Source organism: Staurois parvus, unplaced genomic scaffold (genome assembly GCF_062004578.1).
Source record: "Staurois parvus isolate SC_StPar_1 unplaced genomic scaffold, SC_StPar_1.0 ptg000165l, whole genome shotgun sequence".
NCBI lineage: Eukaryota > Metazoa > Chordata > Amphibia > Anura > Ranidae > Staurois > Staurois parvus.
Genome location: NW_028317961.1, coordinates 12211640 through 12226506, shown reverse-complemented (window position 1 = coordinate 12226506; position 14867 = coordinate 12211640). Strand labels below are relative to the sequence as shown.

The window sequence follows — 14867 nt, the reverse complement described above, 5'->3', positions numbered from 1 at the left end:
AATATTATGATCCATGCATCCATTCTGGTATCACCTTTTTTTTGTTCTTCATCTTGGTTATACAGTCTTTATTTCCTTTGTTATAGATTTTTTGATATGGTTAACAGTATTACTGAAGAAAATGGAAAAAACACAGATGATGTGGATTTTGATGGAGATTCCCTTGAAGTAAGTATGACAATGGCTATTAGTTGCTTAATCATTAGAATTTAATGTGTTCTAAGTAAGTATTTTTCTCAGTCGTATCTTTCCTGTATGTCTTTCAATTTATAGTAGCTATAAATATGATCACTCATTTGGTTATAATACTCCATAGGAAAATCCCTGGATGAAATATTTCCAGCTGTAAAAAAATAATGTTCCCTTATCTGAACTATATATTTCGGGGGATGTGTGCATGTTTATTTTGGGTGTTTAAAGGCTAGAGACTCAGGTTTTTATCCTAAACACTGATTAAGGGGGTCCAGCAGAGCTATGTCCATTAGAGCCACTGAAAAGCAGTGGATCCTTCCTTTGACATTATAAGATTAAATAAACGCTTCACAGTCTTTCAACAATTGATCTGGTGCTCCTATAGAATTCTATCTATATCTATCTTCATACCTGTGAGTTGCTAATTAGGGCCCTTGTTCCTCTAATACAGATTATATCTTGACTGTGAAATTGGCCTATATTTGGAATCTCCATTCTGTCCAAAACTAATACCTGATAAAGTTTTTTTTTTCTTTTAACCCATCGGGCTTGTTAGACTGGCTTCTGTTGGACAGGCTGCTGTATACATGGTCCGAATGTTGGCTGGTTTCTATTCAACCGGCTGATACTGGCTGCTATTCAGCCTGTGTGTACCAGTCTTAAAAAAGGAAACATCTGAAGTTTACCATCACCTTAGCAAATATAGATATTGACTTATATTCTTGACATGGTGAAAATGCCATTCACAATCTACGTTTGGTGCATCACTCGTATCATGCACCACTCGCTCAAATTACTTTCAAATGCTTGTACTGAGTTATGGGTAGTATCTTTTGACATAATGTTACATATATCAAAACAGGAGGAATATTTTTTAGCTAACATTTCTTGCTGAATGTATTTATTACAGCAACTGTATTTCCATTAATATTTAGCCTGTATTTTGATGCATTAAAGTAAAATTCTATGTTTTTCAGTTTACTACTTCAATTATTCTGCTGCTTTCACCATTTTTTCCTTACTCCTTTTTACTCTTAAAATATAATTTTGCCTTTTTAACAAATTTGATATTTTAAGTTAGAACAGTAAACAGGAGTTACTTTTGCACTCCTGTAACCCAGAATTAGCCGACAGCAGTCTAAAGCCTACTTTCAGCTGATGTCACCGAGTCTCTTCAGTCTCTGGATGTATCCTGACAATAATGTCGGCATCCACCCAAATGCCTGACCAGCAGCTGGCTCAGTCTCTCATTACGCTGCTGAGAGCCTGTGCCAGCCACTCCTGCCTCCTGTACAGCCCAGTCACTGTTCTCTGCTCATTGATAGCCGAAAATTGTCATGTGGTCACTCAGTTCACGGGCTTAGAGCTGGCGGGGGACAGCTGCAGTACTGGATCAATGCTGCAGCCATATAGGTGAGTAAGTATCGTTTTTCTTTCATTCCCATATTTCTCCTTTAAGTATCCAAGGGGGAAGATTTACTAAAACTGGTGCACACAGAATCTAGTGCAGCTGTGCATAGTAACCATTTAGCTTCTAGATTTTATTGCCAAAGCTTAAGGCTAGGTTCACACTATGGATCGCCCATGAATCGCACAGGAATGCACACCGGATTTCTATGCAATTCACATGCGGTGCAGTGCGGTGTGATTTGAGCCCATTCATTTTGAATGGGTTCAAATTGCACCATAGTAGCACATGCACTATTTTTGGAAACTCGCAATAAGATCGCATGGTACTTTTGTGTTTGAGGTGTTATTAACATTGCGCTGACACCCGCTGCAGATTGCAAGGACAGTGTACTTTGAACACAGTGCTGGAAATTCACATGGATTGCATGTTTCCCATACGGTGTTCTTGTGTGAACTGATGCTAATTGAACAATCTGAAGTTAGAAGCTGATTGGTTACTATGCACAGGTGCACCATGTTCTGTGTGCAGTAGTTTTAATAAATCTCCCCTTAATGTGTTCAAGATAAAATATTCACATTTTGCTTGACAATTGTCCGCAGTTTACCATGGAATAGTTACACAGATAAGGCATTACAGCATTTCTACCATTTACATACGGAAACAAGGTAAATGTAAACATTTTCAGCTGGGCAAAGTACAGTGCATGCTTTAAGACCATCTACAAGAACAGTGAGGCAAAATAGTCGAAGCCCAATTAAAGTCTGCAGTCTTATTTTGTTCAATCTGCGATTGAACGAAAAAAGCTGACTCGATTTCCCCATCCACAGACTTGATGTGGATAGGGGAATCCTCCCCGCTAAGCTATTGTATTCTTACAGCTTGGAGGTATTCCCTGCCGTCAGGATACACTGATCAGGTCTCTTGGCTATAGCCTGTGGCACTGATCAAGCAGGGAAAATACGACATGGTGGTTGTACAGAAGTTGCTTAGTAGATTAACTTCTGTACAACCTCCCTATTTATACATGGATCAAAATTCAGCTGGTCCCTACTGAACAAGCTGAATTTGGATCCATGCATAGCCAGCTTTATACTGGTTTATCTATTGATAGACCTGTACCCCTGTATATTATGATATGTAATCGATTTCTATTCAGAAATGCCATATTATGTTTTTTTTCTTCAGTGAAAATGATGCATGCTGCCCTCCTCCTGCGCTCTATGCTGGTATAGCTGATTAACAGTTCTCAGCACATCTTTCAGCCTGTGTCCTCATAAAGTATTGTATTGCAAAGGAAGGGAAGGGGTCAGACCAGTTCTGTTATTCCGTGTTGATTACTAAGAACTAGGCCTGTTTCTGATGCCTATTAGCCTGAAAAGTCATATTTAGTGACCCTGCATATCCGCTGTTAAAGAAAAGTGGAGGCTGTAAAGATGGGGTTTATTAGTACTATATCTGAATGACTTCTTATATTTTTTGTAAACTTTTTTTTTTTTAATTTCTATGTAGAAAGTTTTATTTTGCTACTTTGACTTAGAACAGCCATTCTCAACCAAGATTCCATGGAATCCTACGGTTCCTCTAGAGGATGCTAGGGGTTCCTTGAGGTGTGCCAACTGACCTCCCAACTGATGGCACCTGCATAGTTCCAGAGCCAGGGATGTGATGCCAAGAATCTTTTTGTTGTCTGTAAAGGTGACGTTATCATCACTATTGTGGGCATACTTACCACTGACCATTATTGTAAGGGGTGTTTTGCCAATGACTCCAGTGAATTGATTTTACCAGGGGTTCCCTGAAACCCTTTTCCCCAGGGTAAAAAAGTTGAGAAAGGCTGATGTTGAATATAAATTTAAGCAAAGAAACATATAAAAGTTGGGTTACCCTTCAAGTTCTCTCTTGCCTATCATTTATATGTTTACTAATCTATCTTTCCATGATAAATTAATTTTCCATATTGCTTTGAAAAAATCTTTCTTTTTGTAAATATCTTTAGTTACATATGTCGTTCTGCTTTTGTGACTAAAACAGTATTTTCCTTTGTTTAGTTTGATTATGAATATGATGAAAATGGTGATAGAGTTGTCCTGGGTAAGGGTACCCATGGAGTGGTATATGCTGGACGAGACCTCAGTAACCAAGTGAGAATTGCTATCAAGGAGGTTCCTGAGAGGGACAGCAGGTAAGTTAGTTCATGCCAAAACGTTCTACTGTAGAATGATCACTTTGAAATACAACTGTTGATTTAAGTCACTAAGAGCTGCTGCTGATAATGAATCAAAAGAACTATTATTAATAACATAGCCTAACTAACATTCAAACATTGTATTATAATTTGTTGCAGACAAAGACTGCAGAAAAAGCTGATAAAATGTTGTCTATTTCACTCCCCTTTATTTTTAAAGGATAATTGTACATTTAACGATATTTTGTATCCCCTTAATTTAGTAGATGTTGTGTTGGGTAGACTGCCACTGTTATGGACAGGATTATTAGGAAACTCCAGGTGATGCATGATGGGATGGTGCAAAAAAAGCCCATATTCATGTTTGTCTTGAGGAGCTGTAGTATGTAGGAGTTAGACAGGCTTATTTGAAACCAAAAATATCACTCAAGATATCGAGGTGTAGGCACCAAGGCACCTCCCCTGAAAGCTGTCAACCTAGGCCGTAGGCTATATGGGCTGCTCTTTGTAAAATATTGCCCAGCCAAAGAATTTTCTAGGCTAATCACTTTCCAACCGCCTGCAGTAATTTTACAAAGCAGGGGTAAGGAATAAACAGCGGTATCCCAGAAGAACCACTTAGTAATTTTGGGTTCCCTGTTCTGTGCCCTGTCTCCAAGAACAATCTCAGTTCCTTTGACACACCTGGTTGAATAAGAACATGGCGAAAATAAGTGCTAAAGACACCAAAATTAATAGCTTTACAGGACAATATTTTACTAGAGATAATAGATATAACAGGTAACCAAAATGTAAACTGTGGGTACTCCCCAAATTGTAGGGTTTAGCATTAAAAAGAGTCACAAAGATATGCAGTAAATGACTGTAACAATTGACTTGACCGTAGGGCCAACAGACCAGACCCTAGGTGGATCCCAGATCCCAAGAGCAAGAGGTGGAAGAAAAAACCTTTTGTCAGTCAACTCCCTCTAAGCCCTGATGCCACAGGCAAAAAAATGTCAAAGAATAATATATGAAACCTGGGTAAAAGTTCCCCTTTAAGATAAACAATTGCTACACTAGAAAGGAAAAAGGTTTAAGAAGTGACAGATTCTACAGGCTGAATCCTTTGAATGGAGGAGTCCTAGAGTAAAGGGTGTCCATGGTCTTCAGCTAGCCATGAAGGGGCCCAAGGGTATTACTATGCAATGACAAGTGAATAGTGAATGGAATAGACAAGGTATTTCCAAGCAAAGGGCCTTTAAGTGGGAAAGGGAGTAACGGTGTCTGCATGCAGTGTCTCTTGAGTGGAGTATTAAAGAGTAAGGTGGGCCTCAGCCCACCTGAGGAAGTGTGTCCCAGAACAGGCTCTTGAAGGTCTGCAGCCAGATGAAAGATGCCCGATTGGCAACCTGACGACCCAGGGACTCAGCGATGTCTGTGTGGACATATCTGGAGGTAGCCCCAAGTAGTTGCACTGCTAATGAGTTGCCGGTGGCTGCAGATCTGTGCCCAGTGATGCAGTTTGCTGGTGTCTTCTTGGTCCAAGCAGTGGTTCCCACACACACAAGCAAGGGGTGAGAATAGCCTCTTCCTCCTGCAGCTGTGGATCCCAAGTCCCCCTCCACACAGTCCTCTCTCTATTCTCCTCTCCCTGATGGCCTGGGCAGCGTGGTCGTCCCTCATGGATCACATCCCCCAGCACAGTCCTCTCACCACCCTGTCCTCTACATCTCTTTCTCCCATGCCCCGGGTAGCCCCTATCTAAGCTTTCCTGGGCTGCTGGCTCTATCCTCCTGCTGCTGTGGCATGCTGTGGGCTGCAGTTTGCTTCTTTCAGATTACAATTGGGCCGCCAGGCCTCAGGACTACATATCCCATGATCCTCCCCTGTGCCTCTCTTGGTTGGTCCTCCAGTTTGACCAATGGGGATCCTGGCAAGTGCCACTCAGTCTCCCAGCACAGCGTTAAAAGGAGGGGGGCGGGGGGAGAGCTCAAAGCTGCTCCTACACCATTATCCCCTGTAATCTCCACGGTCCTTGCTGTGGCAGGCCGAGGGGGGGCGCGGAAGAGAGAGCCCGCCGCTGCCCACAGCACAGGCACTGTGCATCCCGCTGCTAACAGGAAGAACGGGTGGGGGGGGAGCCCACTGTCACTGCTCTGCCATGCAGGGGTCGGGCTCGGCAGCACTCGCTACACAGATATTTAGTAAAAAGCAGCACTCATAACACATTGTTAGGGACACAGTTAACCCTTTGATTGCCACTAGATAATAACCCCTTCCCAGCCAGTGTTAGTACAGTGACAGTGTATAGTATTATAATGTCAGGTCCTGGGTCACTTGCTGGTTGCACTGTGCTTCCCTGGGTGGAAAGCTGCAGTTTTAGTATCCACCAGAAGGTGTCTCCCAGCAGTCTCCAGAAATCAGCTGCACCTGGCCACACCTGCTTTGGAGGGTTCTTAACCACTTGCCTACCAGGCACTTATACCCCCTTCTTTACCAGGCCAATTTTCAGCTTTCAGCGCTGTCGCACTTTGATTGACAATTGCGCGGTCATGCAACATTGTACAATAAGAAATTTTTATCTTTTTTTTCTCACAAATAGAGCTTTCTTTTGGTGGTATTTAATCGCCGCTGGGCACTTTACTTTTTGCGCTATAAACAAAAGAAGTGAAAAAAATGTGAAAAAAAATAAAAATTTTCTTTGTTTCTATTATAAAATTTTTCAAACAGGCAATTTTTCTCCTTCACTGATGTGCGTTGATGAGGCAGCACTGATGGGCACTGATAGGCGGCACTGATAGGCAGCACTGAAGGGCACTGATAGGCAGCACTAATGAGGCGGCACTGATAGGCAGCACTAATGAGGTGTCAAGGATAGGCGGCACTGATAGGTGGCACTGATGATGGGTACTGATAGACAGCACTGATAGGTGGCACTGACTGGCATCACTGCTGGGCACTGCTGGGCACTGACTGGTGCAACTGCTGGGCACTGACTGGCACAACCGCTGGGCACTGACTGGTGGCACTGACTGGCAGCACTGCATTGATGGGCACTGGTGGGCACAGGTGGGTGGCACTGGTGGGCACAGGTGGGTGGGCACAGGTGGGTGGCACAGGTGGGCACAGGTGGGTGGCACTGCTGGGCACAGATAGGTGGCACTGCTGGGCACAGGTGGGTGCACTGCTGGGTGGCACTGCTGGGCACTGGTGGGTGGCACCGCTGGGCACTGGTGGGCGGCACAGGTGGGCGGAACTGGTGGGTGGCGCTGCTGGGAACCGATCATCAGGGCACTGCCCTAATGATCGGTGCCAATCCCCGCTCTGACAACTGCTGGTTCTCGGCAGTACTTTCCTCGCGCTCTGACAGCGTGAGAAAAGTGCAGCCGAGAACTGGCAATTGCATTTCCCCGTGATCAGCATGTCATTGGACATGGCTGATCACGTGGTAAAAGGCCGCTGTGATTGGCCTTTACCACAGCACGTGATCAGCTGTGTCCGTAGGACACAGCAATCACGGAGATCGCCGGGGGCGCGCAGGAGAGCGCGTTCTGGGAGGACATCATATGATGCCCTCCCAGAACTGGCCGGCCGCAGTCTAGCCGCGTCAGTGTTTTGGGTGCTCCTGCCTTGTATGCTGTTTGGTTTGTTGCTGCCAGACTCTGTTGCCATTAATTCTTGCTCTTGCCCTGTATTCAGTACCCTGTTGCCTCGTGCCCTGTTCCTACTTTCTCAGTCTTCTTGTTTCAGTCGTTACCATCTGCTCCTCCAGGTTTCCCCTGCCTTGCATATTTCATGCTTGTATATAGTTGTATATTTAGTTAGTTGTCAGGTTTCTGCATTTTGGTTGTTCAGTTTTGATTTTTATGCGTTGTCGTGTTTATTGCTGTTGGTGTGTGGTTATTGTTCACTGTAAATAAATCTCACTTTAAAGATATATATACATGGCCGGGTCCCATTTCTGTGTGTAGCTACATACATCTGGTCATCCCAGCTGCTGATTCCTGACACTGTATTAATGTCTCTGGTGATGTCAACTTCAGTGTACCTCCCAGCCAACATCAGTTAGTGTCAGATTGCCTACGCACTATCATAGTCCTATAAGCCGCTGATCCCCGCCATTACTAGTGTAAAAAATAAACTAAAATTCCAGTGTGTGTGTATACATACAGTCATGGCCGAAATTGTTGGCACCCTTGATATTTTTCCTGAAAATCAAGTATTTCACACAAAAAAGGTATTGCATTAACACATGTTTTGCTATACACATGTTTATTCCCTTTGTATGTATTGGAACAAATATAAAACAGAGGCAGAAAAGCAAATATGACATAATGTCACACAAAACCCCAAAAATGGGCTGGACAAAAGTATTGGCACCCTTAACTTAATATTTGGTTGCACACCCTTTGGAAAACATAACTGAAATCAGTCGCTTCCTATAACCATCAATAAGCTTCTGACACCTCTCACCCGGAATTTTGGACCACTCTTCCTTTGCAAACAGCTCCAGGTCTCTCTTATTGGAAGGACACCTTTTCCCAACAGCAATTTTAAGATCTCTCCACAGGTGTTCAATGGGATTTAGATCTGGGCTCATTGCTGGCCACTTCAGAACTCTCCAGCGCTTCTTTGCCATCCATTTCTGAGTGCTTTTTGACGTATGTTTGGGGTCATTGTCCTGCTGGAAGACCCAGGATCTTGGACGCAAACCCAGCTTTCTGACACTGGGCCCTACAGTGCGACCCAAAATCCTTTGGTAATCCTCAGATTTCATGATGCCTTGCACACAGTCAAGGCACCCAGTGCCAGAGGCAGCAAAACAACCCCAAAACATCATTGAACCTCCACCATATTTTACCGTAGGTACTGTGTTTTGTTCTTTGTAGGCCTCATTCCGTTTTCGGTAAACAGTAGAATGATGTGCTTTACCGAAAAGCTCTATCTTGATCTCATCTGTCCACAAGACGTTTTCCCAGAAGGCTTTTGGCTTACTCAAGTACATTTTGGCAAACTGTAGTCTTGCTTTTTTATGTCTCTGTGTCAGCAGTGGGGTCCTCCTGGGTCTCCTGCCATAGCGTTTCATTTCATTTAAATGTCGACGGATAGTTCGCGCTGACACTGATGCTCCCTGAGCCTGCAGGACAGCTTGAATGTCTTTGGAACATGTTTGGGGCTGCTTATCCACCATCCGGACTATTCTGCGTTGCAATCTTTCATCAATTTTCCTCATCCGTCCACGACCAGGGAGATTAGCTACAGTGCCATGGGTTGCAAACTTCTTGATAATGTTGCGCACTGTGGACAAAGGCAAATCTAGTTCTCTGGAGATGGACTTGTAACCTTGAGATTGTTGATATTTTGCCACAATTTTGGTTCTCAGGTCCTCAGACAGTTCTCGTCTCCTCTTTCTGTTGTCCATGCTTAGTGTGGCACAGACAGACACACAATGCAAAGGTTAAGTGAACGTCTCTCCTTTTTATCTGCTTTCAGGTGTGATTTCTATATTGCCCACACCTGTTACTTGCCCCAGGTGAGTTTACAGGAGCATCACATGCTTGTAACATTCTTATTTATCCGCAGTTGTGAAAGGGTGCCAATACTTTTGTCCAGCCCATTTTTGGAGGTTTGTGTGACATTATGTCGAATTTGCTTTCTTTCCTCCCTTTTTTTGTTTTGTCCCAATACACACAAAGGGAATAAACATGTGTATAGCAAAACATGTGTTAATGCAATACGTTTCGTGAGAAATACATGATTTCCTGGAGAAATATCAAGGGTGCCAACAATTTCGGCCATGACTGTATATATATATTAGTTTGAATAACGTTCACACGAACCAATCAATATACACTTATTAAGATTTTTTTTTTTTTTTACCAAGGACTTGTAGCAGAATACATTTTGGCCTGAATGTATGAAGAAATTAGATTTTGTTTTTATTTTTTTTTATTGGATATGTTTTATAGCAGAAAATAAAAGCTTTTTCTTCCAAAATTTTGTAGCTTTTTTTATATAGTAAAAAACCTATTTGGTGATCAAATACCACCAAACGAAAGATCGATTTGTGTGAACAAAATTATATAAATTTCTTTTGGGTACAGCATTGCATGACCACACAATTACCAGTAGCACAGTGCTAAATAGCAAAAAAATGGCTGGGTCGTGTAGGGGGTAAAACCTTCTGATGGTTAGGTGGTTAATAAAAATATATTTGTTGAATTACCTGTATGTTTTACAGAATACAGTATGTGTTACAAATGTTAGATTATGTGAAAGAGGATTCCTACATGTTGCTGTACAGAGTCCTTTGAAGCTTGTTCTGCTGTTGAATTAACATGGAAATGTCCTTGATCTTTCATTTTTGGCCATATTTCCTTAGTGCTTTGTGTGGGAAATGTTTATTAAAATGTTATTTTTAAACTTAGCATTTTCCATGGTCATCTGGCTACAAAATGTCCCTATTATACTTCTAAAGCTATATTTCATCAGGTTGCTGAGGTAGCTATAGACATATAGTAATAGATGTAAATATTGTAGAATTTGGGAGCCAGTCAGCACATTCAAGTAGCCTCAAGGAACCTTTTTCCAACAGCAATGGAAAGAAATCTGAAGTATTTTTCTCATGTTTCTTCTGATTCTGTGTTAGATACTCATTTGTGACATTTAGGCTCCATGCACACTGAGCATTTTAATAATGCTGGTAACTTTAGCTGTGTGAAGTCACGTTAAAAATGTGAGGTTTTTTTAGCGTTTTTGCTGCGTTTTTAAGGATTTGCAGTTTTTAATGCAAAAAAAAAATATTTTTTTTTGCTAAAAAAAAAAAAGTCCAAAAATGCTGGTTTGCCGCGTTTTTCAGCATTAGACCGTTTTTACAGCTGCAAAACTCTAGAAACCCACTTAGCTCTGGGTTTTTTTTTTTTACCCAAAAACGCCCCTGCCAAAAAAACATTGATTACAGTCTATGTGTGCATGGACACTTAGGATAACATGCTGAGGAGTTTACTGGCTGTAGAAAACACCAAAAGCCAAAAACTGTAGCAGTAAACACATCCAGTGTGCATTAAGACTTAGTTTTTTGTGGCTATAAACTATAGCAACATTAAACTTCGACATTTCCAATAAACACAATTGGCTGAAGTTGCAAACATGTAGCTAGTGCTGCATTGTTCTTCAATATCTGTGCAGAAATCACACAGCATTGTACACTCGTTAGGCCTCATGTACGCTACTGACGTAGTTTAGGAGCTTTTGGCGCTGTACACATAGGCCTTTACAAGAGTTTAGGAGCTTCAAAGTTTAGGGGCAGTTAAACGTTCCTTTCCTGACCGCAGAAGAATCGCGTTCAGGAGAGGCAAGTTTTGGCCAAAAACCGCTAAACATGGCTAAAATGCAGTTAAATACTAGCCGTATTTAGCTGTAGGCGTTTTTCACGTCAATGGAAAATACTCTGGCCAATTAAATAAACATCCAAGCGCTAAACGCAGGTGAACATTGCGCATTTAGCTTTTTTCTGCTGCCAGGAGAGCTAATTGTCTAGGGCGAGTTCATGTATACATGAGGCCTGAGCTAAAATTCCGCATATATGTATGCGCATGAAAACTATGAATGACATTTGTACAGTATGACTGTCTATCTCTAAATGCCTGTGGGATCCATAAATGGCACAAGCATATGGAAGTGGCTGGTCCATTTAATTTTACATTAAAGTGGTTCTAAAGCCTAAACATATTAACCTTCCTTACATTAAGGTAAAAAATGTTTAGGCATTGGTTTTGGCCACTAACTCCCCTTTAACTTACCTGCGAACCCATTCGATCCAGCTCTGTGCATATCTACAGATCTTCCCTCCCCTCACTTCCATGTCTCACTGGCTTTGCCAGGGGCCATTGGCTCCCACTGCTGTCAATCAAAGCCAGTGAAAAGGGGGCGGGCCAAGTCCCACTGTCTTTGTCAATGGACACAGCAGTGGGGCTCGGGAGCGAGCATGCACATGTACCCCTTTAAGAAGCTGCTTCCCATGGGGGCAATGGACAGAGAGGAGTAACCAGGAGCACCAGCATGGGACCTGAGAAGAAGGGGCTTGGGGCCACTCTGTGCAATTCCATTGCACAGAGCAGTTAAGTACAGAGATGTTTGTTATTTAAAAAAAATCCTTTCCAATCACTTTAACTTGAAACAAACGATAACTTTCCCTGACATGTATGTCCAGTCAGCCCAGCCATATACTGCTTGCTTCAATCACTTCTTTAGGGTGCATGATCTTCAGACAGCCCAATAAACCAACCAGTGCATTGTACTACACACAAATAACTAATTTCACACCACCAGGCCTTTCTTTAAATCTTATGAAAATAATAATGATTTCAGTTTGCTATGTTATATGTTCTTATAACATAAATTGAGGCATGTCATGATTATGGTTCTTTTAAAAAAAAATATTAGAAGGCATATGTTAAAAACATACACAATATAATGCACAAGGATTAGTTTAAAGTGGTTGTACACCCTTACATATACCCGGTGAATTGACTGGCCTCAGGTGATACACAGAGATTAAACAAATCCTCCTACATAAGTTGCACCTGTTTATCTACAGTATTCTCTTCTCTATATCCATTCAAAGTGCTGAATTTTACAGCTTGTCTGAGAGTTCAATAAAAGAGGGCAAAGAGCTGAAGTTACACTCTGCAGAGCTCAGTGAGAAGAGTTTTGAGAGTTGACTGGGAGAGATACCCCTCCCTCCACACAGCTCACAGGAACAGAACAGATGCTGCCACTCTGCTGGAGCTCCCTCCCCTGTCACCATTTTCCTTTTGGTGTCAGGAAAACTTGCCAGAGGTGGTTCATGCTGATAGCAGAGGAATTAAGCAGCAGACAGAAATTACACTTAGTGCTCTTAGATAAGTACACACTATAGAGGGATATGCTTTGTTCATATTTCTTGCCTGAGGTTTACAACCACTTTAAGAGCTGAACATAGACTATTATTCTTAGAGTATTGCTCAACTTTTGATATAAAAATAGAGATGTTGAAAAATTGAAGTACTTTCCAAAAAACATTTTGGCAGTTCTGCAAGCAAAGTTGTGAGAACTGAAGTAGAGTACATGACTCATCCTGCTTAATGCCAGACTAAGATTCCATCTAGCGAACACATTTTGGAAATCATACTGAATGCTTATGCCACTATACTAAAAGAAATAAATGCATACTTGCGGTATAGTAGAGATTATAAAAATGGTTTTCAATAATTATGGTAGGCTCCCAACCTATATCCCTTTGCAATAAGCAGTGGGGGCACACATCAGGGTATTAGTTGTTCCAGACTTTTAATGTTAGTTATAAAAGCACTTGTATTGCATTGTGGTATCTGAAAGGTAACCCCCCAATATCAGTTTCACTGCTGAAGAACTAGATGGGTCTATTGCTTATTGCTACAAAAGTGTTGTTTCCTTACATACTCCACCTTTACTTTAAAGTTTAAATCCACATTTTCTTAATATCTTGAGAAGCAAAATTTTACTTACCTAAGTTTGCTGTCGGGGTTCCTCAACAGCTATGTTTGCAGGTGCAAGGGACCAGAAGTCCAATGCTAGAGATGTACCTCCATGGTCACGTGACATTCCAGTCCCAAGTCTTCTCTTCTTCTGTGTACAGAAGATAGAGTCCTCCTCTAAGTGTCACTTAAGGTGACACTTACTTTGGCTCTCATGACCTGGAATAGAAATCTCGACAGGACTGGACCTGAAAACAGCTGTTGAGAAGGTAGGGTCCTTCTTTGAGTGTCCTTCAGGTGACGCTTACTTTGGCTGATCAGTGGTGTGGTCCTCTCCTGACCCTGAAGAGGAGCTTCAAGGGGACGTGACCAACAGGTGAAGGTACCTCTCATGAGTTTAGCCTATTCCAGGTAATTTGTAAGGAACTCATACAGTGCGTATAATCAATATATACAAAGAGATCTTGTCAGGTCCCAAAAAAATGCAAACAGCAGTACTCTGTAAAAGAAGAGGTAGCACTGGGAGTGTCCAGTAATGCCCTGTAATGATACAGGATGGAACTTCAGCACGCAGAGCAGGAGACAGAGGCATCCGATACTCTCTGAAGTGTCCCGAAGGCTGCAGTGTTGGAAAAGAGGGAGAGTAGAAGACACAGATTGCTGAATATGTAAAACTGGCCATAAATGGATCAAAATTTGGTAAGTTCAACAGAGAGTGGCCAAATTTCAATCCATGTGTGGCCATTCCAGCTAGACAAAAGGTGATCTAACAATCAACTTCTGTTGAACAGGCTTGTTGAAAAATGTATTTTCGGTCAGCGGCTGCAGCCACTGATCAGTGTGTTCCGACAGTGGAAGAATCCCATTGTCAGAATATAATGTCTCCGAATAGAGGATTACTTTATTCACCTCGATTGTGTGGATAGAGGAATTACTGGTAGTTTTTAAATTCAGCCCATTTTTGGAAAACAAAACAATACATCTCTGGCCAGCTTAAGTATACTACCTCTTTTATTGCAGGGTAGTGTTTAGAAACCAGACGTACTCTTTCTCTGTTACTAGTTTAGTAAAATAGCTACAAATGCAAAGTAAACTGCAGATAGAACAGTAATTCATTATTTTTTATTGAAAAACATACTGACCTATTAGCATTAAAGAAAACTCTTGTGGCATAAATGCAGGGGCTGCCATTGCTGATCACTTTCTGAAAATGCTAATTTCCTGGCTGTTTGCTGCTTCACTGTTTTTGGACACCGTGTAATATAAATATATTACGGACTGCGTCACAGGAAACACAGTGCTAAAAAATCAATCAACCTAATCACTCCCGGCAGCTGCTATTCTGAATGATTTAACCATCATCAATCAAGACTGATAAAATGTGGAACAGCACTTGCCTGCACTAACACCCCACCCCCCCCTCCAATATATGTCACTCTTAGGGCTCGTTCACACTTGACTGTTTTTCCAACTCTTGCCAAATGCCCCTATAGCATTTGACAAGCGTTGGTCCGGCGTTTGCGGAGTGTTTTTAACGCTCCCCAAACGCCGCTTGTGCGGTTTAGCGGTGGTTGCTAGGCGTTTGCCAAGCGTTAAAAAC

At 42.0% G+C, this 14867-nt stretch overlaps 1 protein-coding gene across 2 annotated transcripts in view; it reads left to right on the top strand.

The window, feature by feature from the left end:
* Positions 1-14867, top strand: part of MAP3K5 (mitogen-activated protein kinase kinase kinase 5) — a 278572-nt gene that overhangs the window by 198693 nt on the left and 65012 nt on the right. For both annotated transcript variants that reach the window (XM_089676223.1, XM_089676222.1), the window contains 2 exons: positions 87-168; positions 3652-3785. In XM_089676223.1, coding sequence (XP_089532349.1) covers positions 87-168; positions 3652-3785 — 216 coding nt within the window. The remainder of the gene's footprint in view (positions 1-86; positions 169-3651; positions 3786-14867) is intronic.